Source organism: Passer montanus, unplaced genomic scaffold (genome assembly GCF_014805655.1).
Source record: "Passer montanus isolate IOZ18808 unplaced genomic scaffold, ASM1480565v1 scaffold69, whole genome shotgun sequence".
Taxonomy (NCBI): domain Eukaryota; kingdom Metazoa; phylum Chordata; class Aves; order Passeriformes; family Passeridae; genus Passer; species Passer montanus.
In genome coordinates, this window is record NW_024372036.1 from 2,487,405 (window position 1) to 2,504,571 (window position 17,167).

The window sequence follows — 17,167 nt, forward strand, 5'->3', positions numbered from 1 at the left end:
TTCTTGAAGGAAAAAAATTGGGGGGGGTGGGAGAGAATGTGGTGAGCACTGTGATTAAGCCACTCTGCAGAAAAACAAAATTGTTAAGTCTGCAACTGATTAAGTTGAAAGAGAAGAAGGGAAGTCAATATGTAAAAAAGTGCACGTACAGTTAATCTTTCTGGTAAGGAAAATCCAAGTTGTTTCTCCCAGAGAAGAAACAAACCCCACCAAACTAACAAGCACACACCATGTACAGAGCTCTGAAGCTGGGGGAAGGCAGGCAGGAGGCTCTGTGCAGAATTTTATTGTCATTGCCTTCATGTTAATTCCAGCACAATCTCAGGAAGTTGTAAAAAATCAATCCGTGTGTCTCTTGGTGTATCAGTCTGGGAATTAACAACTTCCCCATGTTGTGTCCTTTAAAGAATTTCTTTGTGACCCTTGAAAGTCCAGCCTCAGTCTCTCCATGTAATAAGTTGTTACCTGCTGCCAAGTCTCCAAGAGCTGCATCATCTGTTCTCCTAATTGTATCTCTTTGGGGCAGAAGCCTGTGTTTTGCATTCCTAATTAGCTTTTTTCCTGCTCTGTTTATTTTCCTCCCCTCATGGCAGCCCATGATTTTTATTTTTTTTCATTATTTAAAAACAGATACATGAATGGAGAAGCAGCAGAAATCCGTGTGTTTCAACAAAGCCTGTAATTTCCTCCTAACTGTGTGTCCAAGTTTAAATTGGATTTTTATGTTGCAAAAGCATGGATTTGGTGTTGTAATCAGGCTGCTCCCAGAAGACAGGGATGAAACCTCCTGAGCTTTGGGGGATTTTCCCCCTGGGGGGCTGGAGTGTGTCCAGGGAAGAGAAGGATCTGGAAAACACATCCTGGGAGGAGCAGCTGAGGGAGCTCAGCCTGGAGAAAAGGAGGCTCAGGAGAAGCTGATTGCAGGAGGGGCAGTGAGGGAGGATTGGTGAAAGTGAAAGGAGGAGAGGAAATGGCCTCAAATGGCACCAGGGCAGGCTCAGGTTGGAGACTGGGAAAGAAAATTTCCCTGGCAGAGTGGTCAGGCCTTGGGCTGAGCTGCCCAGGGAGGTTTGGAGTCGCTGGAATTGTCCCAGAGGAGTCTGGATGTGGCCCTTGGGGACAGGGTTTGGGGTGATGCTGGTGGCACTGGCTGATCCTGGAGGGCTCTTCCAGCCTTGATGATTCTGGGATTTAGTGTAAAGAGGTAAAATTTGCTGCTAAAGGTGGTGGATGGGTGGGCTTGGTCTAAGCATGTGAGCCACAGTGTCCAGAGGAGACAATTCCCAAGGAGTGTTTTGTGGAAGGTGATTGGCAAAGAGATTTTCTGGCTGTTGGCCTTTGATGACACCTCCATGACTCAGGAATAATGTGGGAAAACATCGTGGGGCCTGGTCCAGCTCCTGCTGGTTTGTGTGTTCCTACTCATGGCAGGGGGTGGAACTGGATGATCTTTAAGGTCCTTTCCAACCCAAACCATTCCAGGATTCTGTGATTTGTAATTAGCAAAGGCATTTGTGACCCAGACTTTGCTTGGGCTTTCCAATAACCTCATCATCATGAAAGCAGAATCTCAGAATCACAGAATGACCAGGTTGGAAGATACCTTAAAGACCATGGAGTCCAGCCCAGCCCTGGCAGCTCAGCTGAGCCCTGGCCCCCAGTGCCACATCCAGGCTTTGTTAAACACCCCCAGGGATGGGGACTGCACCACCTCCCCGGGCAGCCATTCCAGAACTTTATCACCCTTTCCATAAAAAACATTTTCCTAACATCCAACCTAAATGGAGTCAGGCATTTGAAAGATACTCTGAACCCTCTGGGTTTCTTGCATTTTGGTGCTGCCACAGCCCCAGGAGTTGCTGGTGTCCCATTTCCCAGCGTGTGGAGCAGGAGCAATGGAGGGTTCCTCATCCCAGCACCAAGACATTGTGTGTCTGTGGGACACTCAGCTCCTCCTTGCTGCTCCTGCACCTCCTCAATTGCAGAGCCTGAAACTGCTCCCAAACCCATCTGAAATTCAGGGGAAATTGTTGGTTTTCTCAGCTTTTGCAGAGACAGGGCAACTGAGAGGTGTTGTAAAAGATTTTATTCTGTTCTGAGTCTCGATGAATAGGGACACACAAGAGATGTAAAGCTCTTTCTATCAGAAGCCAACCTGTTTCTTAATTACTTTATAAATGTTCTTCAACTTATTAATTTTACCACACAATACTACTATTACTTCTAACACCAATTATCTATATTTTTTCCTTACATAGCATTACTACAATAATACTACAATACTACTACAATACTACAGCACATCTTTCACATTTCTAATTCTCTAAAATATCTAATCATTCTACAAAACCATATTTTAAATCTTATTTACACCTTATCTCAGTATTTACATAAAAATATACATCACTACATAAATTTTCTGTCAAACTTTAGACATTCTTTACAAATCCATTTCTCACAGGAAATCATTGTGAATGGAACTTTTTGCTCTGATTTGGGCTGCCCTTACCCCCAAGACAAGATTGCTTTTATAGGAATGAACAACATCGTGTTTGTGCCTGTGGGAGAAGCAGATTTGTGGCTAGACATCCCATGAATAGGGACACACAAGAGATGTAAAGCTCTTTCTATCAGAAACCAACCTGTTTCTTAATTACTTTATAAATGTTTTTCAACTTATTAATTTTACCACACAATACTACTATTACTTCTAACACCAATTATCTATATTTTTTCCTTACATAGCCTTACTACAATACAATACTACAATAATACTACAATACTACAGCACATCTTTCACATTTCTAATTCTCTAAAATATCTAATCATTCTACAAAACCATATTTTAAATCTTATTTACACCTTATCTCAGTATTTACATAAAAATATACATCACTACATAAATTTTCTGTCAAACTTTAGACATTCTTTACAAATCCATTTCTCACAGGAAATCATTGTGAATGGAACTTTTTGCTCTGATTTGGGCTGCCCTTATCCCTGAGACAAGATTGCTTTTATAGGAATGAACAACATCGTGTTTGTGCCTGTGGGAGAAGCAGATTTGTGGCTAGACATCCCTTTTTGGGCTTACCTCAGAGGCAACATCTTGAATATGTTTTATCTCTGAAGTAACTCTTCCTGAAAACGTGAAATGGAGGAGGATCATGGTGCAGTTCAGATCTGTTTAAAAGTGGCTTGAACAAAGTTCTCACAGTAGGGTTTTTTTCTTCTTTTCATTTTTTTCCTTTTTTTTTTTATATTTTAAGTGTAGCATTGACTCATTTGGTGGTGTTAAAGTGCACTTTCTACTTATCCCCAGAGGAAAGTTAGTATTCTTTTAAGTGAAACTATTTTAAAAGCAGAACACAAGCCTAAAATAAGCCAGTGTTCTCTAGAGCTCTCAGAAGGTGTAGATTTATTTACTGTAGTTAAATCATAATTAGTTCTCAGGGGATAGTGTATCTTTTAAACTGCTTTATTGCCACCATATTGGTTTTCTAAATAATCAGAAACTGCTGCTCTTATATTTTGTAGTATGAACAAAAATTTGCTGTAAGTAGAAACAAATGTTTAGAATTGCTGGTTGTCACTTGCTGAAGATAGGGACACCAAAAAAATGAGCACTTGAGGAAGAAGTGAAGAAATACAAAACCTGTGTTATCAGAACTCAAATGAACTATAGCTCTGACTTACTTCAGCCTAAAAGATAAAATAATATTTTACATTCTCGTTTTTCAGCCAATCATTTTTTAATATTCTAATGGGTTTGGATCAGGACTAAATGTTAACTGAAAAAATGGTGGTGCAACGTTAACATAAAATATTACCTGATATTTAAGCCTTGATTTTCATGAATGTAGCTTAGTGTTGCAGCTGATAAGCATGTGGGGTTTTTGGTTTTTTCCCTAATTGGCAGGTTAATGTTCGAGTTGCCTGAGGAGATGGGTTTAATAGCAGTGGCTGTTCGACAAACACAAGGGAAAGGTGAGTAAATCTCCTTATTTTACTCATAAATGTGTATTAAATACACAAAGTAGAACATTTTAAGCTGCATTATGAGCATTTTTGATAATATAATCCGTTGAATAAGCCTGTCCTTTTTTCCTCCCGCTCAAACTGTGGATTCAAACTGAAAACCCAAAAGTTAATAAGAGACCAAAGTAAACATTTTCAGGATGTTTGGTGGCTTTTGCAGAAATGATTTAGTGGTCTCCTGGTTCCTGCCAAAAAAGTTTTGCCAGTCACAAAAGCTGCCATCACTGCACTCAGTGTAACACAAGTCAGAGCTCCAGATGAAAACTGAAACTGGGTGCACTGGAACAGGACTGGGGCTTGACTTGCTCTGAGATTGAGTCTGAAGGACCTGCCTGAGCAGATAAATGTAAGCAAGTCCTGTTTCCTGCCCTGAAAAATGCTGGCACTTCTTTAAAAGCCACATTTATTCTGCTGGAAGAGCAGAGTGTGTGGCCCAAGAAGCTTTTCCGAGCTCAAATCCATGAGAAGATGATTCCCTGCTTTCAGTGCAGGGTGGTTCAGGGTTTGGGTACATTTTCAGAAATGCTTCTCCACTTGAACAAAGCAAGATCTTCTGAAATGTGTCTGTTAGCAGAGACCAGGAAAAGCCTGGAAGCAGGGGATTTAGCACATGCTGGGAAATTGAGTAGCAGCTTGTACTTCAGAATCTCATAACAGAATTACACAATGGCCTGAGTTGGAAGGGACCTTAAAGATCATCTTGTTCCACCTCCTGCCACACCTTGCACAAAACCAGGTTCTCAGAGCCCCATCCAGCCTGGCCTTGAACACTTACAGAGATGGGAATATTTTTAAAATATCTCTTTTTTTTTTTTTTTTTAAGAAAAAGCTTTGCAGTTTAACCCTTTTTCTTTCAAAATTGGTTTGGAAACTCCGTTAAAGGAACTGTTAGTACATTTTTGGATGGATACCTTTGAATCTTTCTCTTTGAGTTGTTATCTACATTCACAAAGTGATCTTTTTTATAAATGTTCTTTTCTTGAGTTGAAGTTCCCCTTTTTTCTCTCCCTGCCCAGGTCGTGGTGGAAACGTTTGGCTCAGTCCCGTGGGCTGTGCCCTGTCCACCCTGCACCTCTCCATCCCTCTGCATTCCAACCTGGGCCAGAGAATTCCTTTTATCCAGCACCTGGTGTCCTTGGCAGTGGTAGAGGCAGTCAGGTCCATACCAGGATATGAGGTATGTCCTTCTAAATCATCTCAAAACCCCTGGTTCCATTTCCATTAAATTCAGATTATAACTGTGTCTTTTTGTGTGTAATGGCTGAATGCATAATTCAGTTCTTCAGCTCTAAGAAGAACCTAAAGTTAACCTTACCAATGTTTGATTATTGATATGTTTGGAGAAATCCAATATCCAGAGGATGAATATTGTTTTACTGAGCTGATCAAATGCACTGCACTCATTTCACTCTTAATCTTATGAAACTGAAGCCTCAATCCTCAGCAGTAAAGAAAAAGTCAATTTTGTTTGCCCAACAATGAGCTGATTTGTTTTGATTTTGAAGGAGAATAAGGAGGAGGGGGAAAATGAATAAAACTGACAAATCCTTTTCTGCTTTTTTGTTGGTGCTGTTTCAGTGGTCACTTTATCCCTTTTAAAGGATTTTTCCAACCCTTGTTTAAGGTTGAAAACTGATTTCTAAAGCAAGAACTGAGGAGAATTGCTCTCGAGAGGGAATCAAGTGTCCTGTCATCAGTATTAAAATGAAGAACCAGTCTTCTTTATCACCTCATATATCTCCTTTTTAATGTTACCATTTCCTAATATTTGCTAACTATAAAACTTTGGTATTTTACAGAAGTAGTTAACTAAAGCATATGTTTCCTATATTACAGAAAATCAATGACTTATACACATTTACACATGAACTTTATTATAGTGGCACCCAGTAGCTTTGCTGCAGTTTAGGGTCTGTCAGCCTTTCTATTAAAACCTTCTAAATTCAGTGCTTCATAACCTGACTGGAAAAACAAAATGCTTCAGGCTAAAATTTGCAATATAAAATATTTGGCTGGAGTGGATAATTTGACCACTTAAAAACGAAGGGACCAGGGTTTGTTTTGTAAAATATGGGGATAACTGGGGAAGGAGCTGATTCATGAATGGAGTTGGTTTTGCTCCTGTGTGCCTGCCCTGATGTACTGTGGCATTTTTTAATTTTACTCCATTCAAGAGGAAAAAGGTGACTGAAGATCCAAATAGTGATGTAAAAAATGTGGATCAATAATGTGTGTACTGTACTGAGCATTTGGACAGTAAAGAGATTTCTGTGACCAGGGCAGATCTGCTGAACCTGAGGGGACATCAGCCCTTGGCAGGGGGGCAAAACAGAGTTAAAGGTTTAGAATCAAATATGTTACAGCAAGAAATTTTTAAAAATTATCAAAAACTCAGTGCTTGAATTTCCCCTTTGGACTCAAGTCCTGCAAGGTTTTGCCTTATGCTCATGTCGTGCCAGCTGCAGCAGCCACAAACAATGGGATGATCTACAGAGTGATGGAATCATGGAATGGCTTGGGTTTTGAAGGGATCTGAAAGATCATCCCACCCCTGCCATGGCAGGGACACCTTCCACTGTGCCAGGCTGCTCCAGCCCCAGTGTCCAACCTGGCCTTGGGCACTGCCAGGGATCCAGGGGCCTCCCTCACAGGGAGGATATTTTTCTTCATTATCTGATCTAAACCTGGAATTTTTCAGTGGGAAGCCATTCCCTGTGTGCTGTCCCTGCATGCCCTGGAAATTGTCTCTCTCCAGCTTTCCTGGGGCTCCTGCAGGCCCTGCAAGGCCACCCTGAGCTCAGCCCAAAGCTTCTCCTGTGCAGGTGAACAATGCCAGCTGTGCCAGCCTTTCCTGCCAGCAGAGCTGCTCCATCCCTCTGCTCATCCTGGAGCCTCCTCTGGGCTGGTTCCAAAATGCCCCTGTCTCAGTTTATCATCCAGTCATTGTTTTTAGGATGCCACAATTACTGACTCTGCTGAACCAGAGGCCTTTGTTGTGGGTCCTCCCAGAGCAGATCTGAGGGCTCAGTTGGAAGTTCCCTTGTCAGATGTTAATGCTGAGGATGCAAATGGGCTTTATGTCAAGAGGATGCTTTGCTCTCCCATTCTGAGCTCAGCAGAGTCTCTCTCTAGTGAGGGAAGACAAGAACATTCTCCATTTCCAGCGTATTTTGTGATGTTTTGTGTGGTACCTGGTGAAACCACTCCGTAGCAAAGTCATGAAAGTCCTGAGAACACCCAGCTGCCTCAATTGTTCCTGCTGCTTGTTGTCACTTCAGTCACAGAGCTACTGTCTGGTGTCTTACAGGTGTGTGTTTCCCCCTTTGGCAGCCCTTTTATCACTGCTAGCACCATTTCACTGTGTCATTCCTCCCGTGTCTCCAGAGTCCCCTAAAAGCCTTCCCCCAGTGCGAGGAGCCAAGTTCTTTCCCATAATGAATAGGAGCTGGTGATACTTTCCCTCAGAATGCTTTGATAGCAAAATCAGGTAGTATTTCCTGTCAGTGGATGTGTCATGGACTCCTCCCTGGCCTTTAAATCTGTCAGGAAAGTAGACACGGACCCAGGTGCAGCTTTCACACATCCTGTAAAGGGATTTCATCCCCTACAAGAGGAGGGAATGCGACTCTTGTAGGCCTGGAGCACCTCCCATAATTTGCCCCTGGGGATGCAGCAGTCATGGGCAGTGTTTCAAACTGCAGGAAGCACATTTGCTTTCTTTTTGTGTTTAAGTAGCCAGTGCAAAGTTCAGCTCAGCCCTGTGGTTTCAACAAAAGCTGCTCTTTGGGGCTGGGACCTTGTCACAGCTCAGTTTGGGTTTCCATCCCCGCAGTGCTGCCGAGAGCGGGGACAGCTTTGGGACATTTCTGAACTATTTATGTGGTTGGGAACTGGGATTTCTCCTGTCTGCTGAATTTCCTTTCTGAAATTCAGGATGTCACTGTCTCTTTGGCTGCTACTGATGCCTTGTGAAGGCTGACCCAGAGCAGAGGCTGGACAGAGCTAAAGAATAAAGCAGGGATTTATGAAAAGGATCTCCTCCATGGATCCACCTTGGGCAGCACCAGAGCCCAGCCAGGGCTGCACCCAAGATGAACCCAAATGGCCCCAAAATGCACGAGCGCTGCCGGGGTCTCTCCCTGGGCTCAGCTCTGCTCCATGTGCACATTGCAGTTCAGTGTCCAACCCCAGCTGCAGCCCCTGCAGTCCCATCCTGCTTGTTTTTCTCTCTCCAGCCCACGGGGTTTGTGCTCTTGGGCTGAGATTGGGATCATTTGTCCTTGGTGCCCAGCTGGAGCAGGAATTGTTTTGTCTCCCTGCTCTGTGCACAGAGCTCACCATCCCATAATGTGAAGCTCAGCCCCACACACTAAAGCAGCTCAGAATGTGAAAAATAGAAAAGCTCAAACCTGAGACATCAGTTCCTGCAAGATTCCTCAGGCAGGGTTACATTTTCTGTAGCATTTTTGAAGCACTTCAGTAGATTCTCATTATGAGGAGCAGTTGACAGCAGCACTTTGGGTGTAGCAAAGAGGCAGAGAAAATTCTCCTCGTCTGCTCTGCTCAGGTGAGAGCCCACCTGAGAGCTGCCCCAGCCCTGTCCCAGCCCAGGAGGAGCTGGAGCTGCTGCAGAGAGCCCAGAGGAGGCTCCAGGATGAGCAGAGGGATGGAGCAGCTCTGCTGGCAGCAAAGGCTGGCACAGCTGGCATTGTTCACCTGCACAGGAGAAGCTTTGGGCTGAGCTCAGGGTGGCCTTGCAGGGCCTGCAGGAGCCCCAGGAAAGCTGGAAAGAGACAATTTCCAGGGCATGCAGGGACAGCACACAGGGAATGGCTTCCCACTGAAAAATTACAGGTTTAGGTCGGATAATGAGGAACAATTTCCTCTCTGTCAGGGTGGGCAGGCCCTGGGACAGGGTGCCCAGAGCAGCTGGGGCTGCCCCTGGATCCCTGGCAGTGCCCAAGGCCAGGTTGGACACTGGGGCTGGAGCAGCCTGGCACAGTGGAAGGTGTCCCTGCCATGGCAGGTGAGGCACTGGGTGGGATTTGAGGTCCTTCCCAACCCAAACCATTCCATGATTCTCTACAGACTGTCAAGTGATGAATGAGCCATGAATGTCTCTAAATGTCTGGTTTTCTTTCTTCAGGACATTGAGCTGCGAGTGAAGTGGCCAAATGATATTTACTACAGTGATCTGATGAAGATTGGTGGAGTTCTGGTAAACTCAACACTCATTGAAACAACATTTCATATTCTCATTGGTAAATGTCTTATTTTGAAGCTTTTCTGTGCTGCTTTTTTTTGGTTTTTTTGTTTTTTTCTTTCTGGAGGATTTTGTTATCAGTGTCTGTATCAGTAAAATTGGCAACGATGAGAACAAATAATGACAGCAGGCATAAGGAAATAAAGCACAACATGAAATCCAGAGGAAACACAAAAAGTAAATGTTTTCATCCTTCTTAATAATTCCATATGCTTGACAAGTAAAACATAAATGCAAGCATCTGGATTGGTGTAGTAGAGTTCAAAGGAAGAGCATTACATGGGAGAGGGAAATTGTCCTCCTTGATTTATTGCAAAACCAGTGGAATATACTGAAAACTCCATCCTTTTTTCCCAATTTATGGATTTTTTGTAACATGAAAAATAGTTAAATGAAGAACATGCCTTTTAAATCAAAAGAAGAGCTACATACACAGAGTAATGTTTTTTCATTTTTTAATTATTGAGATGTTTTTATCATCTTTAGTCTGATAATCATCCTGCTCTGTGATAAGGAAGTTTTTCCCCTAAGCATCCCAGATCTGCTCAGAAACTTTCCAGATTATGGTCCCAAAACAATTGTCTCTGCTGTGTGTAGAAAATTGAAAGAAATCCCTTAGCAAGTCTAAAAGGGTAAAGAAAAAAATTATATTTGAATGTAGCACAAGCAAAGTATCCTGCAAAGATGGAGTGGTCATGGTGTTGTTTCTGTGATTTTAGAGGTGCAAGAAAAGAGTTGAAGATGTCACCTCCTTCTGTGAAACATGTCCAGACATGACATTTTCTGTTCAATTTTATATCTTCATTTTGTAAATAATCGACTTGAACAGAATGGAAATTGCACAGAAACTTAAGAAATCTCTCTGTGCCCCTTCAGCCATTTACAACTTCCATGTTTTCCTACAGCCTGGTTAACATAAGGAAAGCAGGAATACATCTAAAAATAGTTCCTTATATCAAGTATCTCTTAAGCACTTCACATATTTGGTTTGGACCTTTCCATTCTTACCCTAAACATCAAAATATTCCAATTCAAACGGAGACTTTCTGTATCCATTCTTTCTGATATCCATCTGGTTGGCCTGAGGTGTAGATAATGCCTATTTTCATCAGTCTCTTTTCACCTGGGAGCTTTGAAAATTGAAACCTCGTTGCTCTATATGGATCCAAGGATCCTTTCCATCACTCCAGTGCTGTGTTTCCCTTGGAGTCCTAAAGGGGCCTCATGACATTTAAATTTTTGGATTAGTAGGAGTGATGGGATTCAGCTTCCCCAACAGGAAAGGCGTGTCAGATCCATCAGCCTTTTTCCAAAGGATCCTTTCCTAGACAGAATCCCAGGATCCCTGAGGCTGGGAAAGCCCTCCCAGCCCATGGAGTCCCAGCTGTGCCCAGCTTGTCCCCAGCCAGAGCACTCAGTGCCACACCCAGGCCCTGAACTCACTGTTTCCTTGGCATTCCCAAGAATCTCCCATAAATGAGGATAATGATGGAAATCAAAGGTCATCTCTGTGGCTTCACTTCTCCAAGGAGGAGCTCCGGAGAATAAGATCAAAGACAAACCTGCATTTTCACTGCTCAAGCCTTGCAGGTGACATGTTTCACATTGAGATTTTTAAACACAGTTTGGCAAAAAAAAAAACCAACCAAAAAACTTTTTTTTTCCAATCTGAAATTTAAAATTGAAGAACTTTACGGTGTTGGGACTTCTGGAGGAGGAGTTCTGAGAGGAGCATTCACCATTAATGTGAGGGCCAGACCCGGAGCAGGCGGGGGAGCCAAGCACCAGTGGAATGCAGGGGACAGCCAGCGAGCGTGAGCGGCCAGCGCTCCTCTGCTCTGCTCAGGCACGTCCAGATCCTCATGGATCCACCACTGCAACATCCATCAGCCACATCAGCACGGCAGGGACACTGCTCAGTGCTCTCTTCTCTCGTGGACCCTGCAGAGGTGCCCCCAGAGCCCTGAGCACCTCGTGGTTTTTAGATTTCCTGGCTGCCTTTTCCCCTTTGCCGTGTTTGCTCCCAGGTGTTGGGGCTTCAGCTGAGCTCCTTGTGCCAGGGTGGCTGTTGTGTCCCACTTTTTGGATGGCTGGGCAGCGATCCTGAGGCTGCTGATGGACCCCCTCAGTGGCCACGGTGTCTCTGCTCCCTCACGCTGGAGTGCAGATGGCTGAGCTGGGATTTGCTGGCCCAGCTCGTTACATTTTCCAGTTCATTTTCCTTTATCTCTTTCCAGTAACCCATTTCAGCTCGTTTCCACAGGACTGGTGTGTTGAGATCACTGTGCCTTGTTTGTCTGCGTTCCCTGACTTGTTAAAAATCAAAAACTCCTTTTCACTGAAGGGATCATTTTCAAAGTTAATATAAATTATGAATTATTAACAGCAAATTTACAAATCAAGACATCTGCACCTCCTTGGAGGTGCATCCTGCCCAAACCTGATTGACAGACAGGGGGTTTTATCCCAAATGTCTGAGGGAAGAAAAAAACCCCCAAATTATTAGGAGAAAAAAATAAACAGGTAATACAATATACTTCTTTACATCCCTCGAAGCCTGTTTCTGCAGGCTGCAGAAAAGGCCCCAAGAGCCATATTTAAACAAGGGAGGCATTCTGCCAACTCAGAATTTGGGAATTCCAGCTGGAGAAATCTCAGCGAGAGGCTTGAGGCTTCTAAAGGATATGCTGTGGTGAGATAGATTAGGCAAACTGGAGTCTTACAAAGTTAAAATCAAATCTTCTGGGCTTTCCTGAGCAAGCCAAACGAGGCTTATCAGCTGAGTGAAAAGTCTGGGTTTTTGGAAAGGGCACTCAGCTCACTGCAGGAAACAGAAAGGTCTCTGAGCTGAGTTTTAGACTGGGAGATAAAACTCCATCTCAGGGTAGGATCAGTTGTTCTCTGAGTGGGCTGAGGACCTTCCAGGGAGTACAGGAATGTCTCACAGGGATGTTTTGGAACCAAGGTGCAGTTTATCCTCTCCCAGCCCTCACTGGTGGGATGGGTGTGGTTGAAAGGCTCTGCTGGATTTGCCTCTCTAACTCTGAGGAGCCTTTTTGGGGGCAAGGAGCAAAATCTGAGCTGAGGGTTGTAATTACAGGAGAAAGAAGATTCAAAAGTGTAAGAGGCTGAATGAAGGCAGCTCTGGGAGCCATCCTGAGGGATAATTGTAGGGAGCAGATGGATGTGGTGGCAACAAAGAGTTTGTCTCTTTGATTGTGTCCTTCTCTTTGTTTTCTGCAGGCTTTGGATTTAATGTGAATAACAGCAACCCCACCATCTGCATCAATGACCTCATTGCAAAGCTGAACAGGGAAGAGGGGACAGAGCTGAAGGCTCTGAGTGCAGACTGCCTCATTGCAAGGACTGTGACTGTGCTGGAGAGGCTCATTGAGGTTTTCCAGGAGAAGGGGCCCAATGGAGTTCTTCCCCAGTACTACAAGTACTGGGTACACAGGTAAGAGTTCTCAAACTTTCTTTTAATCAAATCGGTGGAAGAACTCGTGGGTATTTTGTCTTTTTCCACAAAATTCCCTTTAATATGAGTGAATAATTTAAAATACTTTATAAGGAGTTTAGAGTTATACATTAATGCAGTACAGGATTTGAAAAATAGAAAAGCTGAAATCTTGAGGCATCAGTTTTAATTGCTCAGTGTCCATGGGTTGCTGTCTTAGTTTGAAAAGCCAGGTGTCTGCTAAGGAAGGCAGGAGCCTCCCTTGAAATGGAGAATGTAGACCTCCTCCCCCCAAATTATGATAATTTTGAAATTAAAAGGCTCTCAGGCAAAGATATGGGAGTAGGAATAACAGTTCTTTATTAGGGAAAAAATAAAAGTAAAATTAAAATGCAGTAATACAAAGCAGCACTGCCAGAGTGAGAGCATTGAACACACACCCCCAGGCACATCCTGCATTTCCAGCCCAGGGCAGTTGTGACAGAATTCTGTTTTCTGCCCCCATTCTCAGTGGGAAGCAGGTGCGGCTCCGCAGCGAGGACGGCCCGCTGGCCTGGATTGTTGGGGTTGATGACTGTGGATACCTCCAGGTGCACCAGGAGGGCAAGGGCGTGGAGTCTGTGCACCCTGATGGCAACTCCTTTGACATGCTGAGGAACCTCATCGTCCCCAAGCACTGACAGGAACTCTTTAGTGCCGGGCACTGTCACCTCACCCTGCCCAAGGTGGGAAGGGTAACTGAAAGTTTGATTTTCCTGCTGATTTTCTGCTTTGTGCTTGCTGTGGGTAACGTCAGCAGCTGAAAAGAGGTGGTGATCTCACAGCTGAAGGCCTTTATTCTTTTCATTAACTGTAAAACACACCTCTGTTGCCATTCTTTGTAAGGATCTGTTCTTTGCAAGGGGTCTTTTTGCAAAGGAATATTTGTGGTGAACAGAATGTTCTCCTCATTTACACCCTGTACTGGAGAGACTGAAGTGGCTCAACATTTCCTTTTTTTGTTGTTTCTGTGTGATTTAGCACAGTGCAGGACAATATTTACTTTTTTACTTTGTTTTGTTTTTTTTTAAACTAAATTCTGTTTTTCTGTGTTGTCTTCACTAAAACCAGCTTTAACATCACATATTCCTGAATTGCTGGGATCACCACTGTGCTTAATTCCAGGTCTGAGTGAAGCTCCTGATTTGGTTCTTCTCTGTGTAGACCTCTACAATAATTTACCAACCTGTGCTTTGATCTCAGGTCTGCAACTCTTAATGGCTGCCTTCAGTTTTTGGGAGAGTATTCCATCAGCACGTAGGAGCTGTGCTGGGTTATCCAAGTGATTTGCACTCTGCTCTCCTCAGTCAGTTGGATCTGAGTAAATCATCTCATCTGTCCTTTAAATCACGGTTTTCCAAGAGGTTTCAGGAGGAAAAACCCACTGTAGCAGTGTCACACCCAAGTTATTGTAGAATGCCATCTCAGGGGATGAGACCTGCAATTAATTTAGAATTCAGTGGTAATTTTATCATTACCTCAATGAAGTTAAGTGAATAAATCGAGGGAATAAATCAAATTCCCTGCTGCAAACAACTACTGCAGTGAGAAAGAGGAATCACACCATTCCCGTGTCCAAATTCTCTTCCACAGCCCTTTTGTCACCCCCTTTTCCAAGCCACTGTCTGGTTTTGCTGCTAACCACTAAAAGCAAGAGCTTTAACACCTGCTGACCTGAAAGCAGCTCATTTTTGGGGCTGCCTGCACATTTCCAGGTGGGAGGAGCAGCCTGGGAATTCTCCTGGAGCAGCCACGTGGGAGCTTGGTGGGGTTTTCTCCCAAGGAGGCTTGGCCACCACAGCTCCCCAAACAATTCTGTGCCAGCCAGGCTTGTCCCAGCTGGGATGTGGCCACTTTAATTTCTTTTTTTCATGGTGGATCGGCCACATTGGGTTTGCAGAAAGGAAACTACTGTCTTGTAGCCAGAAATGGGGGTTTTAGGTTAAAGTTCACCTCATAAACAATCCAAACATTTTAGATTGTTTGAGCTCCAAAGCCGAGAAGTCTTAAAACAAGGAAACTTGTCTCTAATGGTAATTTTGACCAATCCTCACATATTAGGGTTTAGGTGGTTTGGCAGCAAGAGTAGAAATTAAATTGTCCCTGTTAAATTTAGGATTTTATGCTTCATCTCACAGAAGATTTGTCCTGATTGTCCAAACCCTGCTGGGTTTTTTTTCCCCCCATGATCCAGATCACATGAGGCTGCACATCAGCATCTCCTAGAACTGCACACACACAGCTGTTAATTGCCATAATTAAAATGATGCACCAAGTTTAGCTTTTTCCCACCAGATGCTTTCAAAACTGCTTTGGGCTGAGAAGGTTTGGCGGCTGCCTTTGATATCAGAATTCAATATTAATGCATATTTTAATCAACTGAGACTCAAGTCTGGCTTAAAAAAGCTTCAATAAAAAGAAAAAAAAATATTTATATATAGATCTATCAAAAGCGGGTGTGCACATGCACACTCACATCTTCCTGCTGCATCCTTATTTATTTTCTGCCTTTTCCTTCACGAGCAAACTGCAGCAAAGCAGAGCTCTGGTGCTGCTTTTCCAACCACAGAGTTTTACAAAACTTCACCTTAAGCCAGAATTTGTAGCTAAAACTGTCTCAGCTTTAGGATTTGCCTTCAGGAAGCACCTTTTGGGTTTTGTTCATGTTCCACACAGAATGGGAAGTGCCTGGAGGGATCGAACAACCAGGTCGTGCCTCGGACTGGGACTTGAGTGGCTTCCTTAAAACTTCCTTAAAACTTCCTTAAAACTTCCTTCTCCCTTCACTGGGGACAAAAAAAAAAGGGGGGGAAAAGGATAAAGCATGGGAATTTTGGAAGGGCAGAATGAGTTTGTAAAGCTTTAGTGGCTGAGCAGCAGCAGAGGGATTTTTCAGCGTTTTTTAAATGCTGCAACATTTCCTGGTTGCTGTTGGTCCTTTTGTAGCTGCCTTAGTGATGAGCTGATTCTGTTCTCGCTGGGAATTGTCAGGTTATTCCCAAAATTTCTGCACTGGGAAGAAACTTGGAGTGGAATTTCCTTGCCACAGGGGAGAGCTGCCCAGCCCTGGATGTGCCAGATCATGGGAGCCACTTTGCCTTTTCTGTGGCCTCTTCTGGTGTCTCCTGGATTTGGATGAAGGATTTCTGGCTTTCCCTTGGGAAAAACCAAAGACAAAAAGAATTCCCATGGGACAAAGAGCAGCTGGATGAAGTGCTTGGAGAAGTCCCTGAGTCTCTGTCAGGTGGAGTCTGACTCTTCCTCTGCCCAACGTGGCCACAACATTTTTGCAGGAAAATCCTTGTTTTTCTTGTTCTCCATGCGTGACAGACAAATGTGGTGTGGGGTGTCCCTGGATGTGGGGCTGGAGAGATCCAGCCAGCTCCAGCCCCAGGAATAAAGCTCTGAAAATGTTTCATTTCGTTCAGCTGTCTGGATTAGTAAAACACCTCTTCCATTGTGAGGCTGAGCTCATATCTTAAACTATTTTCTTGATGAAGTGCTTTCAAAAAACCCATTTATTACCATGTCCCTATTACTGGGACTTCTTTTTTTTAATTTTTTTTTCCTGCTGGGCTCTGGTAGAACATTTCTCATGGTGGAAACATTTGTGGGGGTTGTTTATTGATAGGAAAACTTCTGGGTGTGTTGGCACGTGTGCGAGTCCAGGGTGGGTCGTGCCCAGTCAGCAACAAAGCTGCTTCCAAAGGTTTGAAAAAGTAATAATGTACTTCACATTTCAGAGCCCAGGCAGCACATCCTGCTTCTAGTAAAGCTTTTATAAGACTTCAGAGCTTCTTTTTTATTTTTTAATATATCCAACAAATCAAGGGCTATTACCTGGAAATAATATTAAAGCATTTAATTCTTTATGCTGCTGCTTCACTGTGCAAAAATTCGTTTCTTTGCTTTCTCTGATTCAGCTGCATCAGCAGCCTGAAAAAAAAATTTACTTTTTGCAACTCTTTGGAGATCTCTACAATCAAAATATCTGTCATGGGAAAGATTTGTGCTGGTTCCTGGGGTCACTGGTTTGATAAAAACATTTGCGTGGCTAAGTGGTGGTGGGGATGCACTGCCTTGATCAGACACCAAAGAAATTAGATCTGGGCCCAGCAAAGGGCAGAGGTCAAAAAATGATGGAGAAAAAAGAACTGCAGGGAAGAATTGTCATGTGTTGAGTATCTCAATAGTGATTCTGTGTTATTTGCATTTTCCAAGTGTCTTCATTTAAAATGCAACGTAGCAATAATATAATAAATTTTTAAAACTCTGTGTGTGTTTTATAGTACATTAATTGTCAATATAGAACATGTCACACATGAAATAAATTTTCAAGTATGCACCGTATGCACCATTGTCCTTTGTGA

General features: G+C 43.4%; 1 protein-coding gene across 1 annotated transcript in view; it reads left to right on the plus strand.

Annotated features, from left to right (window-relative positions):
• Positions 1-17,144, plus strand: part of HLCS (holocarboxylase synthetase) — a 118,804-nt gene extending 101,660 nt beyond the window's left edge. Inside the window, exons 7-11 of the mRNA XM_039729291.1 lie at positions 3,920-3,987; positions 5,055-5,215; positions 9,185-9,299; positions 12,545-12,758; positions 13,270-17,144. Coding sequence (XP_039585225.1) covers positions 3,920-3,987; positions 5,055-5,215; positions 9,185-9,299; positions 12,545-12,758; positions 13,270-13,438 — 727 coding nt within the window. The 3' untranslated portion in view covers positions 13,439-17,144. The remainder of the gene's footprint in view (positions 1-3,919; positions 3,988-5,054; positions 5,216-9,184; positions 9,300-12,544; positions 12,759-13,269) is intronic.
• Positions 17,145-17,167: the final 23 nt, after the last annotated feature.